Below are 27,617 nucleotides of genomic sequence, written 5' to 3'. Positions count from 1 at the left end.
AAGGACTTTAAAACTCGCGTCCCCTCTCACCACCCCGACATCTTTAGAAGGCGCAGCACGTTGAAGCAAGTTCATAGATTCTTCCACCCGAAACTTTCTCTCAGCTATTCACGTGACAGAAGCCAAATTGCTGCATAGTTAGACGCAGCACTAATCAACTGATAAAGCCGGTTTTTAAAGTGTAAAGACGTGTTATTTTCTTATAACAGAATTAAACTTGAAAAATAGAAATATTCTCGTAATCAGTCGGGGGTGAAGTCTAGGCCAAGCATTGCTCACTACGCTCGGGTTACATCATCGGCAAAACGCATGTTTCCCCCCCAACTTTACACTAATTTACACTTAATAATCCATTACATTTAAGGACTAATCACGAACATACTTTCAGCGCTGTTCATTGGTTGAAAATAAGTCTCAAAAGCGCTCGCCAGATCCATGTTGTGTAATTTGTGCCTAAATATATTCACGCACAGACTCTGTAAATGCACACTAAGCGCAAACTAAGAAAAATATGTTATTCATACTCAATTATGTTTTAAGATTCCGGTTCTACTGCTGTAAGGCATGTGACGCAGTGTGTGACTAGCTTAAGGAAATGTTAAACATCTTGATGAACGGAGTATTTAATAACAAAACGCAAGCAGGGCTTAACATGGTATCCATGTTATTGACCTAATTAACACGTAAACTAGAAGGCGCTTGACCACAAAATGTCACGTCGCCTGGCAACCGGATTCATAAGCATCACGTGAGCGCGAAGTAAGAAAACCAAGAACTTAGTAGCAACTTCTAGGTTACGTAACGCCACAGTGCAAAAAATCTTCCTCGCGAAGCTGACAGTTGTTCATATGACCAAGATATTCTCCGCGTTACGAATGAATCCGGCCCGCATCCATTTCTTTCAAATCCATATTAATGTTATCTTCCCATATAAGTTTAGGTCTCTCATTTAACCTCGTCCCCTAACTCTTCTGTGCGCCTTTATCGTGTCTTTCATTCGGCAAACAGAATAATTATTACTCCTTCCCACGCAATCTTCTCAGTCCTTCCGCATTATATTCTTCTTAGCACTTCGTTCTGAAACATCCTCAGCCTCCCTTTGTCCTCTCACAGATCACACATTAATCCAGCAGCTTAATTAACAATGGCATAAGGCACATAAAATTTCTTTCTTTATAACTGAAAGGAAATCAATATATAGGAAGGAAAAGATCGGCCGCTGTATAATGTCCTATTTAAAGGGGAACTGCTCTCTCCCAGTTCCGTGCACTTGAACGAACATCAATAGCTTTCCCAAGGACACAGCACACGCTAAAAGTAGGCTACTTTATTTCGACTATTTATCTCGAGTTTTGTTCCAATAATTTCGGCTTGGAATTTCGAAAATAACAGCTTAGAGCAGTAACAGAGTGAGTGTTAATTCTTTTAATCTAAAAGTGATTCTGTTCTAGACCTAAAATAAACTCGCTCGTAAGATATTTCTTGCCAAATTTGATTTCCAGATGTCGCTAATAAGGAAGTTGCGAGCGTGTTCATGGGAACGTTTCAGTTGTTGAACACAGTCCTTATATTTAGCGCGTGTAAATAAGAAGGATCCTGTTATTGTCTGTCTGTCTGTCTGTCTGTCTGAAGCAGTCGCTTCTTCAAAAATCATTCTCTGCTTCCAGTTCATCGAATTATTCACTTCTAACTCAGCTCTTCGCAACTCTCAAAGACAATGGCGTTGTATAAATCGATCCACTTCGAAGCCCAGAGTTTGCTTTAGTTGTTAACCCGAGGTGAAAATTAGACGTTCAACGATTCTCTACAAACTGAATACTCTCTTTAGAGTCAAAGGAGACGCTACGGATGTCTTGCGTGCCTACCAGTTATCGGAACTTCCCGAGGAAGAAAGGAAGCTCAGATAGGTCGCCACTCACTCGAATCGAGTACTTCCAGCACAGTTGACCGAGAACGCGAGCAACAGCTGACCTCGGATCTACGGATTCCAGGACTCTGCTTATCACCAACGCAGGGGGGCGATATAAGTCGCAAATTAAAAGGAGCGCAATGTTAGTGAAACAAGTTTTCATGCGGGAGAGAGTGAAGGTAACACGAGAAAAACGCTGTTCTACCCGTAAATCAGCTTGAGGAATGTCACTTCATGCTATAAGCCTACTTTCTCGTTAATAGGCTAAGACACCGATCATACAATAGCCTGAAAACGATTTGCACTAAGCGTGAGTTTCTGTATTTGCCGCGAGTCATTGGCGAATGATGAAGGTTTTGTAGTACTTCAGTTCTCAGAAAATATCCCAGGACAACTCAGCCGTCTGTGCCAACCAATTTAGTGTGAATTTTTCTGAACTCAATCACATTTACAAAGAACTTCGAGCTCAGTCCAAGCCAATGCGCGTTTTTCGAGTCGCCAGTTTATGTTGCGTCATTCATTTAGAGAGCACGAGGTCGTGTTTGGATCGCCTAGAATACATTGCAATCATCGCGAACTCCCTCTTGAGCCCCTCTTCCACTCACCTGAGACGTCAGTGCGCACTCCTACCCCCTCCTTCGTCGGCTGCCATTTTAAGTTGTATTTTGCAAATGGAAACCTCGTCACTCACTTCTAATAGGCAATCTATCCTATTGCTAGTTTCACTAAAGGAACTGGTGATGTCAAATTTCCAAGAAGGTTTCTCAATTTGAACCAGTTTAACTGAAAACCTGTTCACGAAGGAAACCAACAATAACTTAATGACTTTTATCATCCATTTCGGCAAACTCTTAGCAGCACTGAACTTTCTTCACACATCGCGGAAAAATGAACTACTTTTCCAGGAAATAATTTCCTGTCCTCGGGCAGATGATTTAATGAAACGCAATAATTCAAAAGCAGTTTAAGAGAGAAGTCATGAAGCTCAGGCCTCAAGAAAATAAATACACCAAAACAAAAAACAACAAAAATAATTCTGTGCATAATTTGCTCCACGAAGCGGATGACCACTGCAGACAATACTAATAAGGATTACTGTGGGTTACTTTGACGTAAAAACTGACTCTGATAAAGTTCGTGGAACATCACAAGTAGGCCGCTTTCAGTCACGCACGTAGATTCAAGATGTCCAATTTAGTAGTTTCTGCTTATTACCTCAAAAACAGCAAGTCGCTTACGCTACGTAATAAGTGGCTCGCTGGAGGCTACGCACTTTAAATTTCTCAAACATCGATCGAAACATTGCCCACGTACGGTGACAGCAGGGAAATTCGAAGTAGGCCTACGTTCCACAAACAGACTTCACTTTAACAAATTAATTTAGCGACGTGTTAATAATACAGGCCCAGGTTCACATTTGGTAGCAACGCAGTGGTTCAAGACCCAATTTACGCTACGCAATTTCTGCGTGGTGACATCCAGGAGGGGGGGAGATAGGACGCAGGACGAAATTAAAAATGCATAACGCTTTTACTGGAAAACGCGGAGGAAAGGAGATCACTTGCAACATGTGGGCGTTGATGGTAGGATAATATTAAAATGCTCTTTAACGCCGGCACCAAACTGCTGCGTTTGAACACGCACAACCCGCGTTTAATGAAGCCGAACGTTTCGACGCCTTGTTCACAAGGGCCCGCAGCACCGCACTGCAGTGGCGTAACTCGGAGGCTGCGTCGCTGTATCACCATTAAGGAATGTTGTCAATTAGCCCAAAAGGAGGCGGTGAGTCTTTTATTGGGGTCACGTCCAGTGCTGGAATAATGGGCGTACTTGCCGAGCTGGAGGACTGCCTCGGAAGCGTTCGTATCACCCACCAGCCATAGCACGGAACTGGGAAGGTTGGCAGGTGCTACCGTAGCTCTGCAAAGTGTAATAACAACGCGGCAGTAAATCCTGTTCACGGCCCCACCCACTTTCGGCCCTCCCCAGCCAGCCCACTCCTCCATCAAATGGCTCGGCAGTAGCACGAATCGCGAATGAGCCTCGAACGATCTGTTCCGATTTTTATGGTTCATTCCTGTTAAAGTAAAAGCCTTTCCCTTAATCAGGTAATTTCAGGGAACATCAAAATATGTAAGATCTGAGGTCTGACGATCTCCGTCTTCTGGGTTGTTGCGCCGTGTAGCCCGGCACAAGTTTACCGACGTTTCGCAGCTCCTTGCTGCCACCATCATCAGGGCGATAATGGTGGCTGCAGCAAGGATACCGTCGCCCATCGTCAGGTCAGTGGTCAGCACCACGCCCCGGCCGCTTCACCCCGTGGAAAGAAGGAAATGGGTAGATCCCAAGTAAGATAGAAATCAACGCTTGCGTTTTCAGTGCACTAACTTCCACGTGTCGTTTAAGAGGTTGCCATTTCTAAGAGCCGAAAAGATTAAAACCTGCTTGAACGCGAGGCTCAACTGCGCGTGCGCTGAAAAATGTCACGGCTGCCTTGCAGTAGCAGTGGGCGTTTAGAACTTAACGCTATAATCAAACTCTAATAAATCTCGAAATAGTACGAGCAGATGTTCAGTGAATGGCCGCGCAAAGTAGCTCTGCTATAAATGCAGGTAAAATGAGGTAAGAAAAACCAGGACGAGGGCAGAGCAGGGCCTCAATATTCTATGGACCGATGGAAGTGCTCGAGATGAATGGACGTTGTTTTACTGCGCGAGTGGTAATTTCTTCCACGTCTCCCGTTAAGCTGGCCACATTTACAAAGCTAAGCAGAGGCTGCATTGGCCTGTCCATCATTCCGTAAGTTTCTAAAAAAAAAAACATCCCCACGTGCAGACTCCGTTAATCTTCGAAATCTCACAATAAAGTGTCTTCAATGAATCACTGGCGCACACGAGTTAACAGGATTACAATCGTATTCAGTTAGAGACTCTCTTAAGAACACGAAAGAATTACGGCGATGATGTTTAGGGATTCTTTAATTCCGATTTCTTAGAAGGATGAGCTACTCAGCGACGGGATGTCAGTAGCATTTTTCAATCTGTACTGTCCAAAAACTTCGTGGACTGAGGAAAACCGCTATCAGTACAGCCGGTAACCAAACAGAAATCCAAAATAAGGGTTTCTTTCCATGACGCCGGTTCAGGAACACGATTCACTTTTCTTACAACTGTGAGACTAGGCGACCAGATACAGTAGACAACCAGCGATTCTCAGCAACTTGCGGTCTGTTTGTTTGTTTGTTTGTTACGGAGAGAGCAAGATACTCGCCGAAAATTTATTTTGTTCCATAAGAATGTTTTAATTTAGAAATTTTGTTACTCATTGAAATTTGATACGAAATCTAAGCGGCTTACTATCTGAATATTGTCTTGGTTCATTTTATAAACTGCAGCGTGGGCGCGAAAGCCAGCGAGAAGAAGTTAAATACACGCAACAAATAAAATGTATTTACGCGTCTCGACACGCAGTTTCTTATTTCATTTACTTCCAGGCGCCTTCAAACTCCATCTTTATTCATGCATCGCCCCATTTCGTGCCTCTCCGATTATTGTTCTTTTTCTTCTTTGCACAGTAATCATGTCCTAGGATCACGTTTACTTCTCTAAAATTCTCCTAAAGGCGTTTTCTCCAAATTAAGTTTGTCGCTGGACCAAGACTCGGACATCCGATAGCACAAGGAGAGAAAAATACACCAAGCCGCTGCTTTGCTGACAATTTAAAGCATATCATCTCTTTGTTAAAATATCTTAGTTTGTGTTACCATCCGTCGGAGTCAACTAACCTACATCTTAAAGAGAATGCAAAACCTCATCACGTACCGACCACATTCAGATTTTAAAAAAATTGGTAAAATGCTGCATAAATTCCATATAAAGAAATGAAAGGAACTTAAGGCCAGAGATCTCAGCGGCCAACGCTGATTGAAGTAGACTGTGACTTTGGAGACTAATGCCACATATCAAAGCACGTACAAGTAAGTGTTTGTGTCGTCAACCGAAGCGGTGCCCAGTTCTGCCGAAGCAGGAATTTGTTGCTTAAACATTTCAAAAAGCCGTTGCCCCACACCGGCTCAAAATAGGACCAAATTTTTATATGTTACTTAAATCAGAATTACTTCCTGAGAACCTCCTCCTAGGACCTCTAATTAGACCTTACAGGTACACTAATGGTTTCCGTGAATTTTCTCAGTCTCTGTAGGTGAGTGGCAGGACTGTCCATCAAAGTGGATGCGACCGCCAATTTCTGTTTCCATCTTGTACGCTACATACATAACTACTGTTGGTGCAATCAATTCTCTAATCTGCTACACGTTCCTCACACCTACGAAAACTGGGATTAAAATCATCCACGACTTATTTCTTGCACATTCCTCTCTGTTTGTACTGCGGGGTAAATTAACGGAGCATCAACCATAATTTAGGTCGTGACTGTGAGATTCTCCGTCCGCGAAGATTTTCCAGGAACGTGTCCTCCTCCACGGACTATGTTCCAATGTATTATTCCGCTGGTTTCTCCCTTGTACCTTTTCTCCAAGAAGAATTTAATCAGAAGCACACAAATCACGCCTGAAGACCGATTTGAAGTTACCTGCATCCAGCTCACGACAGAAACCAGAGAATTGACTGATTAGCAGAACTGCAAAAATACACAATCGAACAGTGTAGAGTATCGATTACACACAGGATCACTATTTGAGACTCTCAGGGACGGAACTTCGACCCGGTGAACGGCTGCCTTGACGGAGTTCTCGTGGTTTTCCTTAGTTACTATAGGCAAATGGTGGGACACTAAAAATATTATAATGCAGCATCTTTCATTGTGATTTAAGCCTACACGCATACCACATCCAACTACATATAGGTCAAACATATGCAAACGCAGAACAAGGGGCTGGTTAATTTATCAATTTTAAGATCATTGTACCACCTCAGCGTTGGTGTATCGAGCAATCCATTTCCGTCACACATCGGACAACAATTCTGCATAAGTTCCTCATCTGTCCCTGCGCTCCCCGAGAATTCTTGATTCGATTAAGCTAATTTTTATTAAAGATTAAATATTACGAAGCAGATAATAACAGAAATTTTTCCCCCCAGCCTCTTAGTAAAATCTGTGTGTTTTAAAGAAGACTCCAGTAGAAAGTCCTTTCGACTGTTTGAGGTCTCATCAGTTTAAGTACTGTTAAACCGAAAGAGGCTTCATCAAAGCGAAACGCTAGCTCAAATAATTTCTTTTAATTGAAAGTGGAAAAACGGAGACCTCTTACTGGCAAGTACAGATTCCAGAAACTCTCGGCGTTTGATTCTGGAAAGACGCAGCTGGTGGGAGTCTTGCGGGGGACACAGTGCCTACTTACAGGCGCACACGTAATCCTTGCCCTTAGGAGCAGGCAGCTTCTTTCAGGGACAGAACTCCACGAAGTCGTAGTTCTTCTATTCCTCTCATATGTTTCGTGCCTCTCTCTCTCTCTCTCTCCCTCTCTCTTGTGCATTTTCACCCTTCTCGTTCTTCCACCCACGTCCGTTCCACGACGGAATTAATTCCGATATACTGAAACCTTCTGACACAAAGTACAGTTTCTAAAGCTCAACTGCAACACATGTGGCCTAATGAAAGCGTTCCTAACTAAGAATGCATGCACTAAATGAAGATCAAAGAGAAAAGTAGCGCCACCTTATTCCAAACACCCCTAGAGAACTGAAATTAACTGGAAAAGATCTGAAGCTGAAGTGGCCCATTTAAGCTGATATTCACGAATTCGCCTGGACGAAGTGAGAATACCACAAGACGTCATTCGGGGCGGGTGTCGAACCTGGAGCATCGGAGAGCTAATAAACGGATCGCGACTCAACCTGACACAACTGCCAGCCGGGTCAAACACACCGCGGCTTCGTCACTCGGGATGTCCACGATACGAATCTCACCAGAAGTTCGTCCTAATAGACGGTGGCGTTCTTCGAAAATAACACGGAAATAATGCTCGCTGCTCACTCGATCTTATGTAAGAGACGTCTATGGGTCAATAATTCAGCACTGAGCCTCCCAGGAGTAAAATTAATTCGGCAGGCATTCGCTGTCCTCAATACAACGAAACCCAGAGATGCGGGAGGTGACGCCAAGGCCTCCTAAAAGCCGAGTTCAGCAGCAAAGATGTTGAATGAGCGTCCCTTCCTCAGGAGGAAATATGAACCGAACAGAGAGGAGTGACAGGATGGATTTAACCGCAAAATGGGGAACTTCATAATTTGTGTTCTTCACAGAATATTATTAAGGTGATGAAATCAAGGAGGAAGAGGTGGGCGGAGTACGTTGCACGAAGGGGAGGGATGGGAAACGCAAACAATAATTTAGTGAAAGAGCCGACGAAGAGAAAACACAGGGAAAAAAGGGGAAGATTAATTGAATTAGAAAGGTACCAAAGTAAAACGTTGTGTGAGTGTGCAGTGGATTAATCTGCAACGGGAGAGGCTCCAGTGGCGGTTTCTTGCGAGCACGGTAATGACGCTTCGGGTTTCATGAAAGGCGAGAAATATTTTTACCAGCTGAGCAAATTATTAGCGTGAAGACGGCCGGCCATCTTCAGACTCACCGCCGTAAAAACCTCAGATCCTACCAACTCAGTCGTGTTAGCGTTGATAGGTCGTCGGAAACAACTGATTACTCCGAAATCATTTTTGGGGTTTATCACTGATATTAAAGCAGGCTATGGGCTTGCAGTTTGGGACACGGCCATGCAAAACCTCACACCGCAATGCATGAACGTGCACACAAACACGAGCGCGGACACAAATTCAGCAAATGAATCGCCAGGGAGTCTGGAATCCAGTTTTGCTCAGTCGGACAAAAACAAATTTTGAAAATGCGTGGAACAAACCAAATCAAATTACACAAAAAAGTGCGCCTTATTGTCTCAAGTTACGTGAATAGAGAGAGAGAGAGAGAGAGAGAGAGAGAGAGAGAGAATAATGGCAAAATGGCTGCGGTGGTATTGCGATGAAAATGCGTTTTAAAAACATCACAACACAACTTCTTACCTCGACAAACCACTTGCACTTTCCAAATTGTTGTTGACATTATAATTGTTATTATGAACTTCCTACAACTTATTTCCCATTTCGCCCACTTTCAGGGCAGCAAATCATAACAATTAATAGCCGATAGAAATGGTAATTGCAGGAAGCCATTAAAATAGAGACTGACAATTCTTACAGAAATAACTTCGGTTTCAAAAATCCTATTACTACAACGAAATTCGATGTCTAATAACGAGCTTATCAACAAAGATGGTAGTCTCTAACAGGAAGAGTTGGGAAGGATGTTATGTACAGTCGGATATACGAAGCGTGTGTGCTTAAACTACTAGACAAGGAGACTGACAGGTAATTAGTGTGGAGATGAGGTCTGTGTGTACTGTCGGAAAGTTGACACAACCGAACTGGCAGTAGAACATCGGGAAAACCAATGTTTCATCGGCATGAAGCATAATGTGTTAAACTTTGATTAGGTTCTCCAGACTGACTGTACAGATATTTTAATTGGCTTCTCATCAGACACAACACAACAGTTCCATCCACGTTCTTCCTTTATGAATTTCCCTTATTCACCAGTTCGTCATTTCTACAAATAATACAGCGTGTATTTCTTCTTGTAAGCTAACAGTACCTCATTTTGTCTAAAAAAAATTACCCGTTTCATGGAATTAGGAATTTAATTACCGTCCGTCAAAAACCACGACACTGGGCACTACTCTGAGCCAATTAAACCAGTTCTCACCCACCAGACAAAAATGTTCTGACCCCCATGGTACGTACAAGTCGCTCCGGCTACGAGCGTGAATGTAATTTTGACGTCTTACTAACATTTCTAAGCGTTTTAACTTCGCTGCATTTCTAAAGGATTTATTACCTCCAGTTAGGCCACATTCTCATTAAATTCAGTTCAGTAATAAATATTCAAGCCGCCACTGGCAGAAACCATTGTTCCGGTGACTCCGGCAGAACTCCGCAGCGGCAGTGTTGTTGCAAACTGTGGTCACAATCGATTGAATCCTGGGACAAGCCCCAGATTCTGGCCCTGCACCGTTCTGTTAGAGCCCTTCTTAATGATAGTTCCGTATCTTCGTAAACATACATTCCACACGGGATGTCTGACTGCGATGTGGCAGGTCTTTTGATCAAATCTCGAAGCTCATCTTTTTCAGTGCAAGGAGAAGTCCAGAACAGTAAAATCATGATTGTTATTTCAATGTTATTGGTGTGGCTGTTGAAGTTCAAAAATATCATTTTGCTTAAAGTACAATGTTGACTATGCCATCATTTAAGGAACATGATGGTAACCGGAGAATTAATATACTGTCTCAGGACTTTGTGAAATGGAGGTCCTTGTTATGAGCAGTGTTCCACGCTCGGGGTTTGTTAGAACAGTGTTAGATAAAATATTAAACCTTCGAAGTACGTAAGACTCTGAAATGACAAAACAGAGAGTTTAAAATTGAGAAACAGCAAACGTTTATCAACGTAGCGAGACCACAGCCAAAAGTAATTCTATTATTAATATTAAGCAAATCCTTAATTCTTGAACTTCGGGTCAATTTCCTTGTCATTTATTAAACGAGATTCACAGTGGCTCGGATTACTTTATGTCGTCAGGATATCGAAGGAAGATGCAGTGGTTTAATTTTGGTACCGTCCAGGAATTTGCCTAAAGGGAGGCTACGAAAACCTCAGGATCGACAGTGTACTGGCCGATATTTGAAGCCGGGATCATGTTCGCCAACAGCAGTGTCATTTAATAAATCGGAAGTGAGTGTCGGCTTATGTGATCATTTCTGTGCGCGCCAATCATCTATAAACATCTTTAATGGCAAAAATTCGGAACACGTGCGTTATACCTTGTTTTACATTACAGCGGAGAGAGGCAGGCTTTAAAATTGTAAGCATCATCTTCTCGACCATTTCCAAACAGCGCGGTCCATTAATCTTTGGGCGAGGCTACTCGAGAGGAGACTTCTTCTTCTCCTTCCACCTCTCGCCCTCAAGATGCGGCCCGAGTCTTTCGCCCTCGCCAACTAAATATCTCGGTTTCCATTTCAGGTATTCTTCGCCATGTTCAGTCCGCATTCATCTGGTTCAGTGTATTTCTAATTCGGTTCTGATATCTTCATTCGTTTTTCTGTCTAATCATGTACAATCTTTGACAGATCTTTAAAACCCTCTCTGCCGACTGGATTTATGCTGATCGATCTTACTTCAAGTCGCTGACTTGGTATAATAAATTAGCATGGAAACAGCCATTGTTTCAGCATTTCGTCAAGGATTCTTTCTTATTTCAATACAATAGTGCCACTACATTCAGAAATCTGTGCACACTCTAAAATGCCTCCCCTTCTAATTTGCAATGTAAACGTAGTCTACGCTACAGCCATTTATTAAAATACGAAGCCCCTTCAAGGGCGGCTTTGTGTATCAAAATTCCAGCGTTCATATGGGATTTCTTCACAAATGCTATCATTTAGAGAACTGCGATATTATTTCATTAGAGTGACTTCCGAAACGTGTCCTCTATCTGTCGAATAATTAGCTCATTATTTGTCAAACCTAATACGTTCGTCAGTGTTTACGGTAAGAACGTGTATCTGATAAATGATTGTGAAAGGAAGAACAACTACTGTAAAAACTCTAAGGTTTATTATGGCATTGAGGAAAAGTCTGCAAATTCTTGTTCTCTGCACCAGACGGAGATCAGTGGTCGTCCAAGGAAGGAGCTCGCACAACCAGAACAATGAGTTTAGTGGGGTATAAAGCCTTTACAAAGTGGTAAAGAGAGGAATTCCAACGCCTAGAACTGGAATCGAAACCCCGCTGCGTCATTGCAGTCTTTACACCTCAGTAAAGGGAAAGACTTGAAGTCGGGATAACAGCGATCAGACTGAAATACAGAGCGGAATCTCAAAACTTGGTCTCAGTGCTCCGTAGTAAAAGTGGATGAGCGTAGGAAGACGCAGAGACGAAAATGAGGAGATGTTAGCAACCGACCGGAAAGGTCATGTGCGTGACCCCTGCAGGTCGAGGGCCAGATTAATCCCACCCTTGCCCGGACCGAAGAGGGGCTGTTTCCAGCAAAGTAAGAGACAGCGCAACCAACTCGCTGGAAGATGATGGATCACCCAACGGCGTTCACTCCTTGGTTAGAGAAGAACGCGGACTGGAAAGGTAAAATTAATTTGCGCTCAGGCTCACTGGTTTTCAAAGCATGTTGAGGACGATGGAAGGTGTTATGGTACACAGACGCCGAGCAGGGGTTGCGTTCACATCATGAAGAGATGGTTCTCAGTCCGGGTCGTCATCGGATAACCTGAGCGGAGTTGTAATCCCGAATAATTTATTCATATGCAGTGAATAGGTGGCTCCCTACTACGAGTGTGTTCATGCTAAGCATTAAGCTGTAGATGCCTTCTCCGAAAACAGAGCTTGAGGAGGTCCTTCCGATGAGGCAATCGAAACCCGAAAGAAGTGACGGGCTTTATGCAATAGTCACAAATAAGGTCCTTGCTGGTACCGTTAACAAAAGTTCACAGCTTTTACTGTCATCCCATCATGCACATCGTTGGTTTGCATTTGCCTGCAATGCAGATCGGAGAATTGTCTACTTTTGGTGCGAGCTTCAATGCTAGAAATGATGGTTAGCATAAACAATCTCTTTGAGGACACTGTCTGACGCGGGAAAGGCTCTAGAAATGCCGGGGTCTTCTTTTCGAGACGGTGGCGGACATTTTTGACATATCTGTGAAGCTGTCTTGAAGTTCTTCATAACAAACGCTGATAAAATAACTTATCTGTCCTCTTATATTGATTTCAAGAATGTTTAAAGCTGAAGTTGCAGGCAGGGGTAGTGTTCTAAATGGAACGCTGCGTAATTTAATCCGCGGGACGGCCTGCCTAGCTTGGGCAGTGCATTTACAACTGAAGCAGTTGTCTCTCTCGTTCACTGTCACTCATAGACGCATTGTAATTCACAGCTCGTACTCTGCCAAAGCCCGCCCCCACCATCTGAAGGCCTGAATTGAAGATTGAAGTCTGACGGTCTGTTTCTTGTGTTCCCTACCCTTCGCAGCTTTTCTCTGCTTTTCACTGAAAGTCCCCTCCAAACCTTATCATAAAGACGGAGAAACGAATCACTTGCTACCTTTTTACAAAAGAAGACCTGAATGCTTTTAGCGGTCTGCACCCCACAAACTCATTTTGAGACAGACGGGGAGGCAGTATATGACAAAACACTGTAGCCTGTCTGTTGCTTCAATACTCTGGGGGGAGGAGATGGTTAATTTACTTTCCTCAGAGTGTCCGCTCGCGGGAGTAAGCGTAGTCCGACGGACAGAGTGCGCGTGACCGCGTCGAGGGCGCTCGGGAGGCCGAGACCATTCCGGCAGGTCAGTCGTCGGCCGTAGACGCGGCGATTTCACTCCAAATGACACAAATAAGTAAACAAACACCGAAAAGAAGGAGCTTCTAGTTTAGAAATTCCCAACGTCGACTGCCAATGGCACGCTACAGGAAATAAGTGTTGGATACAATCGATATTTTCAATTGAAACTAATTTATATAACGTAAATATATATGAAGTTTCAATACAAAATTAATAAAAGCTATCACCGCTGATCCGCAGATTAAAATTGCGTGCCGATAACACAACGTAAAAGAGATGACTTTGCCTTTTAACACAGCCGGCACAAATGCACAGTAAGGCCTACTCTGCTTTAAAACGATAAAACATTGACAATACACAAAATCAGTATCGATTAGTTCGCACATTTACCAATGCTTTATTAACTATGGAGATACTTCGCGTAGAGCGGCACAAATGTCAAAACAATTCTTGCATCTAGGGACATTTTATTGAATTACAACCAAATCCAAATTATGTTCAATGTTTGTATTAATTCGAGAAGTCCCCTGACTTTGAATCACTAATACAAGTTCAGGGAAGTGTTACATGATAGAAATCAAGCGTATTCAGACTGATTGCTACGTATTCTTGTGAATCTTGTGTTTAGAGACCCGCGGCTAGCAGAAACTAGCGTCAGAAGACGCTCATTTAAGAAACAATACGGGCACTGAATAGCCTCCGTACGTCCTCGAAAATGGATACACAGGCAATCTGTGACGGCAAACGGAAATTGTGTTATCACCGTATCTCAGGTTGACAGATCCGTCTCCAGGAATATGAGACAAAGTACAACGGTTATACGTAGATCCGAGTAGAGACCAAATACAAGACGGAGAATATATCATAGCAACTTCATTCTGTTTTCTTTAGAGTTCTGTTAATTGATCTCTACTCCTGGTTACAGAAATAAAAGGTGTTCACTGACGATTTAGAAAGCAAACAAGAAACAGAGGAAAGTCGAAATTCTTTCACAAATTAGCAAGAACTTAGCCAAAGAACCATTTAAAATCGTTCACAGCATCTTAAATTTCGTCAATGTCTAAACACGTCTGAGGATGGAATTAACGTGTTCGTGTTTGTACCTAAGTAACTAAAGTCGCATTATTTATTTTCAATCACATTAAAGATTTGGATGATTCTGAAATGAAAATCACTAAAAAAAATTTGGAAACAAAATGCTAGAAAAACGAAATCGGACGATGTTAAGTAAAGGGCACTTCAGTGATTAGTAAAAGTTGCGATACGTAGACCCTTAATTCCGGAAAACTTGTAGTTCGAATGATGGAAACATTAAATACATTCATAATTTCTGAAGGGAACTTATTTGACAATGGGTATTGGATGACGACAATGAAATAAAGTTTGCGGGACCAGGGTGGGTCAACACGGACTTCCATGAAGTACTTCGTAACTACCAGTTCTGAAAGCACGAACTTAATTGCTGGTGGTGTCGACTAAAGCATACATAATTTCGATATTCACTCACAGAGGCAGAATGTGCAGAGGAAACGACTACAAGGCGTCTAGTCTGCGAGATTTCGGTGTTTGTAAGCGGAAACGATATGAAGGCGGTTGGTTCTTTCTTAAGCTAACAGTTCCTACAGATAATGGCCATTATAAGAGCTTGGAGCTGGACCTATTGGGTATCAGTAACTTGTAAAGGCCCGAGGATCCCAAACAAACACGGCTGGTTGAAGCAACCCCCCGGATTATCTCCCAGCCTTACCTCGGAGAAAGAGGAACAATTCTGTGAGGATTCTTGACACCCTGCCGGGACAACGGAAAGAAAGAGGGAAGTCTTAGTGTAACGTGAAACCCGCAGACTGAGCTCCACATGCACGAAGATGCTGCCATTTCAAGCCACAGCCAGAGTTTGACACGCGTAATAATGGTTAGCCTGATCTATGGTCGTGAAGCCGCTGCGAGCTCATCCTGAACCTACCAGAGCTCGTGTTTTGGTGTTTCAATAGAAGAAACTGACGCGGGGGTTACATTGACAGATGCGTGTTCAAGCTCCCCCCGAGTTCCAACGCAAAGCAACAGCGTGAGAGAGCTAGTCCGTCCGACGTACCTGCAACAGTGACACAGTAATTCCGGTTTGCTACGCCGTCAGGATGACGCTCAGCGATTAACTACGAACGAGAACGTCCCAAGAACGCACAGAATTTTTGACACGCCAGAAAATTAAATTTGAGAAATTGGACGTCGTGCTCAGCCGAATAAAAGTCTCGGGTGCGATAGGTTAGGTTAGGTTTTCTGGACTGTGACGCCCCGTCATTTTATATGCGGTTGCAGACGTTTCGGAGCCCACAAGGTGTGATGACCTCAGATTTCAGATGTGTCCTTAAACACAAAAACAGCTGAATAGCTTCTCCGCATCTGAAGACCTATGGGCTCGCGTTATGAAGACTGTTCCCTGACGCTTGCAAAGCCTTAGATCTTCCTCGGGTAACGCCGAGTTATAACAGGACTGAAGTTGCGATGTGTCCGTCTGTGACTTACATCGAACAACAGAATGCCGCTGTAATCGTTGTCTTTATTTTTGTACGAAGCAGCGAACAGTCAGCACGCACACACATTGACTCATAATTCCTCTCAGAAATTGGAACAAAACAAAATTGCTAGTGACAATGAGTAACTCTCAAAAGACCAAACTTCGAATGTAAATACAATTCACAAACAACGTCAAACCTTAGCTTATCAACGGAGATCTCAAAAAAAGTTTCGAATGCTTAATTATTCAGGTAGGCCTACGTGCAGTCACTCCAGAAAAGGCAATTTCGCGCGATAACAGATGGCAGTGTGATGAACCTTTGTGGAAATGAAACCGTCGATAGCCGACGGTCGTTTCGACATTAAATTACGAAGTAAATGTTAGACAAACGGCAAGTCGCGAGACATGACACGTGGCGCCGGACATCTGAATCGAGCAACGCAGAGATACGGCGAAGTTCAAATTCCAAAGTTTATCATTTACAAATAATAACGATTAGTTACGTATATTTATGTAAACGTTAGAGTATTTGAGTTATGATTTCACACATCATGGATGACGGAGGCACGAAGAACCTCTGAAACGTCGGTGAAGACTAAGCGGCCGCAAGTTCCCAGAATACGATTATCATCATACTTAGAATTTGTTTTCCCAGCTTCATTTGAAAAGTCGGAAAGCACGAACTTCAGGCGTCCGCGGACTTGCTCAAAGAAATTTTCGAAACGAATCCAAGACCAATTTTAGAAGCTGAAGAAAGCATTTTCCATGCTCGATCATTTCTTTGCGACTAAATATATCTCAATCAAAACTTTCAACTCGAGATCGGCGTCTTCTCTTCGATTGCAGCTTACAGTAGGCGTCATCACATAAGCGCATGACGTCGATGCATACAAAAATTTGTATCTGTTATGGGAATAAAGCGACATTCTCTGTGCTAAAGCACGAGACGACGCCTAAGATTGTGTCGCGTAGGCCCGACCACCGGCTTCCTTTTGTCATTTTAATCAAAGGCCGCCTCAAACGGAGACCTTGCTTCAGAAATAGAAACAAACTCGTATTTCAGTTCCTTCGTGGCTCAAATGCATAGAAATAGCGAGACGATATCGTGGACAAAACCTACGCAGTGAACTTTTAAGGGCTCGGTACGTCAAATGTTTCCTGAAACTCAGTTAAATGCGGCAAAAGAGAAACATTTCTTTTGTCAAGATCAAAAACACTTCAGAGGCAGTCGCCAGAGATTCGCAAAACAGCAATTGCCACACTGATCCTTGGGCAGCCTGAGGCCGAGGGGGGGGTTTTCAATGTGTATGCAATTTCTTGCTGCAATTGACGTTTCCTCCGCTGACCGACACGCCTCGAAACGTCCAAGTGTGTTCTGTATTGAGTTCATAAGAAAAGCAACACGAAATTCGTCGGAACAAATTTTACCGAAAAATATAACGAACAGCAGAATTTACTTAACAACTTAAACCCGTTTTAAGTCAGTTCTGTAAGTCCGCGTAACTTTTTTGTGAGTAATGCAGAATGTAATACATAGATTACACCGACTCATAATGACATACGTCTCTTTACAGATGCTGTGAATAAGTGATAAATTCTTACGAGACTTGGACGTAGCAAATTCGTGTATTAAACTTGAATAATGAAACACTCTCGTCTTAAGTTTAAGCATTCCCTTTCCATATCCTCTTTCTAAGTGCGTGCGAGTTACATGGACAAAGAAGGTAAACGATTTATTCTGATGCGGGAAGTAAAATGGGCCTAATTATTCGTATCGGAGATTCAGCAATAAATTACAAAAATTATGTACGCTTTGTACACTCGACTTTTGTTCGGGGCAACACGAAAGTGGAATCTGAATTATTCTATTTCTCGTAAATTATGTTTCACGCATTCAGAGTCGGGCCACGTTTTGCCCGCTTCAACTACGAGGCCAGTGTTGATCGCACGTCGTCTTAAAATTCGGTTGATCTGCCGCATTTGATTCGCGTGTGCAATCTCAACTGAGCTGTTGTGTTTCGGAGACGGCAACCAGCGCACGCCGATTCTTTAAGAGACGGAATGTGTCTACGACCAAGTTTCTTCTTTTCGAAAGCTGGTAACAGGAACTCACCTTTGTGCGACGTATCCAAAGTCGATGGAGCGATCGCATGCATTCGATGTTACTAGATCACTACGGCGTGAACACTCGGACCAACAAACGAAAACTTACACCGCGGCGACGCGACACGACCGACCACTCGCGCTGCCGAGAAGCAACTGACTGCCTCCGCCCGCAAGTCGGCGCTAGTCCACGCAGCGACTCGCGTTCGCCCCGCACATTTCGGCCTCCCTCTTCCTCAGTTACTCCGAAGAACGCTTTCAAGCAACAACGACACGCGGATGTTGTATTCCACTCTGTGCCTTGACGTTCGTTTGTTTGACATTTGATGGGAAACTTTGGACGAGATGGGGTGGAGTGGGGGGTGGTTGCGAGGCGTTGCTGCTACCACAACCACAGGAAGGCTCGGACTCACACAGGCCTCGAGTCGGATTCGAACCTGTGATATCAGAGTGTGAGCACCTTGGGAGCAGCGCGGCCACTGATCGATTGATGAAATTCGATGTTTATATGAGAACAGTAAACAGTTCCATCAGAAATACGCATAAGCCTAACGAGATATATTAAACCTGTGGATGTTGGTCGGTCTTCTGGGCCGAAACAGCGTGTGAACTTTCAGGCAGGTTCCAGTGTTCTGAAGGTACACACGGCCTCCGTCTTCAGCCCTGAAGATGGAGGAAGAATGTTACTCCGAAACATTGGTAACTGTCAAGAATCTATTTGAGTGTCAGAAAATAACCAACGGACAACGTCTTAAGACGGATTCCAATAGACGAGAACCGGGCCCTTAACAACGCTCTGGCGACCACATACGTGGAGTTGAGATGCCAGCAATGGCAGATGAGCCTGGTGAATGCACTCCGGAGCTGTGACGGCAGAAAGACTGAAGGAGAGTGGAAGGAACAGGACAAAACAGAAATAAAAATGTAATGACGAAAGGAAACTTGTAATCAAACAGAAGCATCTAACGCGGCTTAAACTCCTCAGCTATTTCCAAGTTTAGGCTACATAGAAATCTGATATTTCTGGAGCGACAAAGGATTCCGTAGAAACATGCTTAGAATAAGTAACTGCCATTAAAGTGACGGGTTGTGGCGACGTGTGGCCTGGTAGAAGGCAACCCACGTCCCAGAGGTCTTCAGACCCAGCATTCATTCTCCTGATGATCGAGGCAATAAGCACCTCTAGAACTCAGGCGAACTTTTGCCAACCTACGCGACGCAACATCGCAGAAGGCAGTTAAGGTCCATCTTTTTCCTCAGTGCACGCGTCACAAACCACAAATGACATTTACCTCAGATCACTGTCATGAATGCTCCTTTGCTGCAATATTCAGAAAATCATCAGGAGAATTTATGTAACGAAACAACAAATATTAGTAACGAATGACAAAAGTTGCAATGAAAACATAAGTCATCTGAAGAAGGAGGCGGCTTAGTTCAGTTACAAATTAAATAACTTAAAATACGCTGTTTTTTATACCAAAACTGGGCTTAAGAAACTGCTCCAGTTAAGTGCTAAAGGCAGTTTCTATCTGCATGTGGGCTTCCTCTGAACAGCGCGATCGGAGACAAGAAATTTGTAGACGTATCGAACACGTCTATTGGGTAATGTTCAAGATTTCGCACTGTGGGCCACCGACAACAAATCCAATCTAAACACGTTAAGTAATTTCCGATAAGACACACGCTTACGGATTGAGATAAATAAAAATTCGGACATAATCTTCTCTCATAATCTGCACTCACTTTCATGCATTCCACAAAGTGGACGGAAGCAGAAGGGGAAATTTTCTTGTGGCACACTGTACAATCTACGACGAAGTAGCTCGTTTACTTTGCTGTGGCGCACTGGAGAAATGTTTTTGCGCCCTGTTGTACTTTGTTCTGAATCTGCGCTTTGAGCCAAGTTAAATCGTTATCCACAAACAGAGACGGAAGTTTCGGAGTGAAGAAACTTCGTCAAATTATATGCGCGTAATAATGTTAATAGAAGTTTTCCTTGGTGCAGCCATAATTATAACACTGCATAACTGGCTCTGTGGCAGAGATTTGAGTTCTCAACATTCAAGTTAAGTTACGCTGTACAGTTGTAGCAAAACGTTTTCATTTGCAAACAAATGCAATCGAGAATCTCCGTATTATTCATGCACCGAACGCAGTTATACTGAAGAACTTTATTTCTAAAAATGCAGCTGAAGTTACGCCTTCTTAATTAACTTCTACTGGAAATGGCACAAACGAGGTACGTCAGTCAATCAAAAAGATTTGCTCCAAATTTCTTTCAGTAAAAATTTATTGTGATCAGATTAAATTTTTATATAGAAACTTTACTTTCAAAAAACTACTTTTATACCTGCTTAGTATCAGTAGACTCTAAATCTCAGCTATTTTCTTTGATGTTTAATCAAGAAAATTACGCGGAGCAAAATTCTTTCAGTGAACTACGTACATACACATTATTTCTTTCTAATATATGTGAAACTAAAAACTTGTGAAACAACGGGTTTCGATTAAAACAAGCCTAAGAACAGAGCGGGCACTGGGGCATAAACATTCGGGCAGCCGACGTAAAGTTGATAAATAGACTTTTAAAAATCAGAGATCTTTCGAAATGACAATGAAAGCATAAACTTCATCCTGACCAGATCATGTTGACTATGACGATAAAGCTGACTAATCCCCAAAACAGTTAAAATACATTTACTTAGCTTCGCCAAATAGTAGCATGTTGACACTACCGGAGGTCTGTACTCGTATGTAGACCAGTGCCTTTGTCTTTGAATTCAGCGTGGACTATTTGTTGTTAGTTCCGTCTCCATTTTGTGATACCGTGTATTTTCGTTTCTAATTAAATCTGTTTGATTATGAACGGCAGGCAATTAAAAGTTCAACAAAACGTAACTGAATAACTGTATTTTGTTCAACTTGCGTCAGGAGAGTGGCATTTGGCTCCGGCTTCGTAGTCGAAGTTCAGAAACACAGAAAGATGACTTCTCCACTTCGGAGGGCATACACACCTCGTCGTATGCGAGGCAAAGCGTGTATGGGCCTCATTGTTCGTAATTTATCTCACGGGACGTGGATTTGGTCGAATATCGAAACGCAGTTCACGTGTTTCCGATGGACGAGGTAGTGAAAGCCGCGGCTCGTTACAAACACGGGCACGAAGCAAAGTGAAACGTTCTAGACTACGACGTGTTCAGTGACAGCGTAAACAAAATTAAATTTATGTCTGAAATTAGGTGCATGAACTTCTCATTAGCCAGTGAATAGATTTACTTCAATTAAATTTGATCGAGCAATAAACTTCTAACCATCCAGCGCTCAGTCCTGTTAATATCCAAGCCAGAATCGAAGCTTGAAGCTTGAAGCTTGAAGCCGCTGGACGTGTCTGGCAGCAAGAGAGCAATTATACAAATACAGTCAGCATTCTTATATACTCCTTCGGTAATAGTTCATTCCCGTAAGAGCGTTCTGATTTCGTTCTTATGTTGTCCATAAACGACGTGCACCCAGCCATTGCGTGTCGTTTGCGTCGGCCTACTTAGGCTCATTTATCACAGTCCAGAGCGTGGGTTGGCCGCTCGGATGCTGAGATAATGGGTTCCGATTCCTCTCAAGGCATGGATGTCTGTCCGCGTCTTTCTCTGCTCTGCTGTCCTGTAGATACGGTCTGATCACCCATCCAGGGATCACGCCACTGCCACATGTCATAAGCAGTTCCGAATTCAAACAGGTGATGAGGCCTAATCATCCGTAGGAGTTGATGACGATGTCCCTAACTTCATTGATTTCAACCCTTATTTTACGTGGCATACTCAAGAAAATTCTTTGCCTCTTGCGGAAACCGGAGGTTCAAGCCGCTCAACCTCCCAGGCTTAACTCAATCTACGTCTTGATTCTATGGACCAAATGATATTTCATGAAAAGTAAAAATTATAAAGGTCCGTATTATGTATTTCTTCAACACTACTATTATGTGTTCACAATTTGGTTCAAATATTTCCCTCAACACCCAGTTTTCAAATACCCTCAGACCAATGACAGATGTTCTAATTCTGCGGGAAACACAAACATTGGAATGTACTTATTAAATGCATTCTTCTCATACTTACCGTCCCTTTTAATTTCCGTAAAGAAGACTGTACACACGTACATGATTAAGAGAGAGAGAGAGAGAGAGAGAGAGAGAGAGAGGCGAATTTGAGGATGAAGTCGCAGCCCTTTTGAAGGTCTCACAGCTTTGGTCCAGCATTAAATCTGAAGAACTGACAAAAGTAAATTAATCTGACTGGTCAGAATATCACTCGCGGATATTTGTAAGGGGCCAAAGTTGTTTAACGTTTCGTAACCACGTAGTTGCACATCTCGAAGTACTTTCAACTCCCCGTGTAATCCAAAGTTGGAAGACCGCCACTTGTGGGCTACAAGGCTTTGTATTCAACGCACCAGCAGCTGCCCTCTCCCTTCGCAAGTTTTCTTCCGATCCACGGCCTTAGGATGACAAGTGCCTTGACGAGAAGCGAGACGCAGAATAACATTTCAAATACATCCGAAAAATCCGCTGACGCCTGCTCAGACATTACGTTATCCAGCACGCCAATTTTAAACAGGATGTAAAATATTTGTAATGTCAATTTGTAGCGGCATGCTCAATGGAAATGACATTCCCCGTCCTGATAACACAACGTGCGCTGTCATCAAGTCATGCAGTTTTGTTTTACTGTAATTAATTTGCACGACGCAATTTTGTAATCGAGCGGATTATAACACATATTGCTAATCGCGATGATACGTCCCTCTGCCCTATTAGGGGCATTACGTAACAGCTGGAATAAGCTTTGGAATTTGTTCCGTAATGTTTTCATATAAACCGTACTTCGTTAAAAACTAATCTGATATGAATTAGTACTTACGTGTGCATTTCTATTGCATCAGAGGGACATAAAAACGTACATTAATCGTATTTATTATACATGTAGGAAATCAATCAGAAATTTAAAAGCTCTGCAAATTAAGTTCCTGCAATTAAATGCAAATTCCCAAACCAAAGCAGAGTCTCACCGAGTACACTATAAAGCCTTCCCTAGGAAAATGTTACTCAGTCGTCAATATTCGTAAAAAAAATTTAAAGCTACATTACTATAACACAAAAAGCCTTCCAATGGACCCTATGGAGCGTCAGGAAAACAACATTTCTCATAAATTATTCCCGTGGGGTTAATTTACATTATAGCGTATATAAAAATTTAATTTTTAGAATGTTTCCCCAACATTTTTGTGGGTATTTATTATTTCCTCGCCAGCCACAATTTATTTTATTTAACCAAATTAAGAACGCTATCTAACCCTTCTTTAAAATTACACATTTCAATCCACGTGTAAGTCTTCCAAGCGATTTTTTCCTTCAAGTTTTCGGAGTAAATATATTTCTTTGGTTCCTTAACTGGATATGCATGAAATGTAATGGTAGTTAATAATCACTGGAAATTAATAAAACTATTTCATAATTGCTACTGTTCAAGATTAATAAATATCGTCACATAATCTTGGTGGACTGCAAAATGGTGTTCTTACCGCTGGATATCCACCTCGTTTATGAATATTATGGTTTCCATTTCAGCCAGTATAAATTCTCCTGTCCAGTATCTACCTCTCCAATCACTTGCCCTGCCCTTCCCCCTTCAAAATACAATAAAGTTAACCCCCTGAAACAACCTCAGAATATTTTCAATGGCTGATGATGCTATTGGCAATAAACCGAGACCACGGCCATTATGAAGCCGTTGATAGTTGCCATAAACTTCGTGGTCACAATGAAATTTTTCAGTCTACTATTACAACGTTAAATAAATCCGCTGCATCTACGTCCAAAGTAAAGCTGTCGGCAATCAAAGGTTCCGATAGAATGTGTTTAGGGCGTGACAATCTGCGATTCGGCCCATGAGAAATAAACTATTCCACGATTCGTAATATTATGCGACTGCAATAAATGAGAACTCTCGAAGGAGTGACCGACAGCCGACAGTAAAGCAGTCCGTCGTTAAACAGTCAGAAGGGCATTTTAGGTCCCACAGAATACGTCAAGTCGAAAGGACGTCGTGAAGCTGGTCTCCAGTCACTTACGTCAGTCACAGTCAAGCACAGCATCTTCCGTCAACAGCGAAAATGAACAGATGAACTTAGGGCCTCGTGCAAACTGTGGCTTTGCAAAATTACTTGGCCCACTTTCCATCGGCTCTGTCGTCCACCTCTTTTCTCATTTCTACTTAGCCATCAGTAAAATGTATTTCGGGTTAAAGTTATTAAGTTAATGAAGTCATGTTACTTCACTACGAAATGTAGGCAAACCTCGATTTGGAAATTGTGGTAAAAGTGCGGAATCTCGTTTTAAATTGGAGATGTAAACCTCACCTCTCCTTTATCTAAAAACAAGATCTTCCAGCTTTCATTACGTTTTGCCCCTCTCCACTCTCTCGTTGCATCATCCTTCAAAGAGGACTTGATTCAGCGGATAGCCGGAGTCCATGAAACCCAAAAAAGAATCCACCCGGAGCCGAGGAAGACGTCCTGAAGGGTTGTGGCAAAATGTAATTTGTCGCTCTCTCTGTATGTCCGAATGTATCTGACTCTCAACGACTGGGATATTGTAATTAACATTTCGTTTTTCAAGACTGATGAAAGGAAAAGGAAAAGGATGTTGTGTCTTGCAAGAAAGAGAAATCAAGGCACAATGCGAGTATTGGTGAGTATACTATGAATCTTGATCTCACTTAATGCAGAGGCAAGTGTCCAAATCGAATCTGTGCTTAATAAATTATTGCTGCAATCAATATTTAAGTGTCAAGTCACAACTTCAGTATTTCAAACCTTTTGAGCAGAAAGTTGCAGGCCTCCTGGCTTGCAACGTCGGTTCAAATCTGGATTTTGCAATTGCTCCGGAGGAGACCATCCCGGTTGGAAATCAAGTATGAAATCGAAGGCAACTGCACTAACAATTTCCGAATTCGCAGGTGCGCAAACCTGGGCCAAGAGCAGGCAATTTGTTCAATGCGTCTATTAATTTTTACTGCATTGAGACTGGTAGTGAGAAAAGAAGTCCATATGGCGTTAGTGCAATCTCTCAGTTTGAAACTTACGCACACGATTAAAGTCTCGTGGTAACGAGACTTATATCGGTTTTAAAATTAGCTTCGCCAGAATTCACTTTCGGTTATACCACCATCGAATAATTCTACGAAAACTTCGTGAATTTCCGATATTAAACCTTGCACAGGAGCTTCCATTGGTCATCGGATTTTCTGTCCGCATGTGCCCTTCGTACCTCTAAAGCCCTTCGCATTCGCTAAATTCCTCTCATACACATCCCACAGACTCATGCAGTTGTGTCCTACGAGATATAATAAAGCAAGCAAAAGGCCGCCGACATCCTACAGGAAACCTCCTAGAGGACGAAAGGTTTCTTTGCACTTCACTGGAAACAAAACCTCAGATATTCGTAGCCGCTACGTCAGATTAAAGGAAGGCGAGATTGGCGGTACATGTAGCACAAATGGAAAACCTAGGAGTACGTGCATTTGAGGACAGTGCTCCACGCGGGTATGATGCCGATGAAGATGGCTGTCTTCTGGGTCCTACCGCCGTGTGGTCTGGTAGAAGTTTACCGACCTAGAAGACGGCCATCTTCAGACTCACCGCCGTGAAAACCTCAAATCCTACGACGATCAAGATGTTGAATGTTATCAGTGACAAGAAGCAAGACCTTAATGGCACAACTGATATAACAAATTATAAAATTAAATTACATTTTCATGTCATTGAACCAGATACAAACACGCGTGTTATGGCTGCACTAATCTGCGTTCGCTTAACCCTAATGCCAGGATTACCCTGGGAGGAGGAGAGACCTGTTTCTTCATAGGTCACCGGGCCTGACGCTCTCACGGCCTCCGAGTTGACACCAAATGAGAATCTCTCTACGTGTTCCCACACCTGACCCTTCAAAAATTAATTATTCACAGTGATTGATCGGCTTCAACAGAAAAGGCGTAGTCAAGTGAAAAGCGTATCCCTTCCCTTCTCCCATGTACGCTCTACGTCAACATTACACACGAGTGCCTCTCCTCTCATCCGAACTGTAAAGAACACGCTGATCGTTGCTCTCTCTGCTCACAAAACGTTAACTGGCTGCATGTAGCAGGGCCTTCTACAGGAGTTAACATCGGAATAAAAGATCGCTGCGCACTAAATGTGCGCAGAGCCCGAACTTCCATTACATTAATGTGATCGTCGCTGTCAAATGTCTCTCTTTCCTGACAACGCGTATTTTTAAAGACGTGTGATTAGAGAGTCCCCTTGTTTTCTACGCTTGAACGTACGTGGGAACTGGTGTCAAACACCGCTTAAGGGACGTTCTTGCGGTGTAGAGCACAGATATTTAAATATACATCTTACAATTCCACCGACAAAGACACATTTTAAATAATTAATATATCTACTTTTTAACCTTTTATGAGGAAAAAAATTTCTTCGGTACTGTTACTTATGTATTCTCTTTCATTTTGTATTTTAAGAACATTTTTCATCGATCCACGTGCATGTTATAAATGCTCCTGCCTGAGGTCTGACATTGACATCTCTCACAGAACGACATAAACACAAAGTTCGCTTAAACTTCAATGCCTCATTCCATTACACCTATAAGAGTATATTAAATTAATATTAAGAATATGCAAAACAAAATAACATTCATGGTGAGAGAATCGAGAGGTTCATACCACATTAAGCCAATGGACAGAATCCCCCAGTCAGTTCCTCTTACAATCAAATCGCATCTTCGCAAACTCCGACGCAGGACCACCTTCCATCTATTTATCTGTCTTGCAAATGGACGTTTTCCAAGATGTGTTATCTTCTATGATACATATCATTAATGCTTGTCAAATTCATTAAATTCCTAGTTATGTAATGCCATAAAATTCTAAGTTAGCCTACTTCTAAGCTCGAAGTATTTTTCTTAGAATTTTTTTGCAATGTCACAATTTAAGATATCACAATATTGAGTGCAAATTCAACATCAGTGATTCATATGCTGAAAGCGATTCAATTTCGCGTGTCCACATTAAATTTCGTCCACTGAATGAACAAAGCTTTGAGTAATACTGTTGGAATGGTGAATGGAAATTCCATTTGATATGAAGTGCACATAGCCAAATACACGTCTCCAAGAAATTCACTGTTCTGTTAAGCTACAAGGACGTGAACACAAAGCAAAACCATTCTTCCATTTCTGCACACATTACATTTTCCAGAAGCTTTTTACCGGTATTAATGTACAACTGAAATTTCTGAAGGAAAAACAAGTTTTTTATACATCTTGAGAGAAACGTCGCTCAAAAGTAATCATTAGAAGTACGAATATATTCATAAAAGTCGAGACTGATATATAAGAAAGCAATATTTGCGATTGGTGACGAGACGTAACCTAAAAAATCCTATCACGCAGAATTGAAGTGAAATATTTCTTCACAATTCCATCTATTGATCCTTTAACATTTTCAGGAAATAATTTTACCTTAGACTCAAAAAACAATAGAAATAATTCAGTTTCTGTTTTATGGGGTCTGCTAACAGGACACAGCCCATGACAAACGAACACTAACA

The 27,617-nt window shown here is 42.4% G+C and overlaps 1 protein-coding gene across 2 annotated transcripts in view; it reads right to left on the bottom strand.

Moving 5' to 3' along the window:
* olf413 (DBH like monooxygenase olf413) overlaps positions 1-27,617 on the bottom strand; it is a 248,509-nt gene that overhangs the window by 174,338 nt on the left and 46,554 nt on the right. Inside the window, exon 1 of one of the 2 annotated variants that reach the window (XM_087354358.1) lies at positions 17,965-18,120. The exons of the other annotated variant lie outside the window; for it this stretch is intronic. Within the exon in view, the coding sequence (XP_087210484.1) occupies positions 17,965-18,003 (39 nt within the window). The 5' untranslated portion in view covers positions 18,004-18,120. Of the gene's footprint in view, positions 1-17,964; positions 18,121-27,617 lie in introns of those variants that run through there. 2 annotated transcript variants of the gene reach the window in all.

This window comes from Zootermopsis nevadensis, unplaced genomic scaffold, assembly GCF_977971745.1.
Source record: "Zootermopsis nevadensis isolate Lab colony 2312 unplaced genomic scaffold, Znev_1.0 Znev_ptg000023l, whole genome shotgun sequence".
Lineage (NCBI taxonomy): Eukaryota > Metazoa > Arthropoda > Insecta > Blattodea > Termopsidae > Zootermopsis > Zootermopsis nevadensis.
The sequence above is the reverse complement of the archived record's forward strand: the minus strand, read 5'-3'. Positions and strand labels throughout refer to the sequence as shown.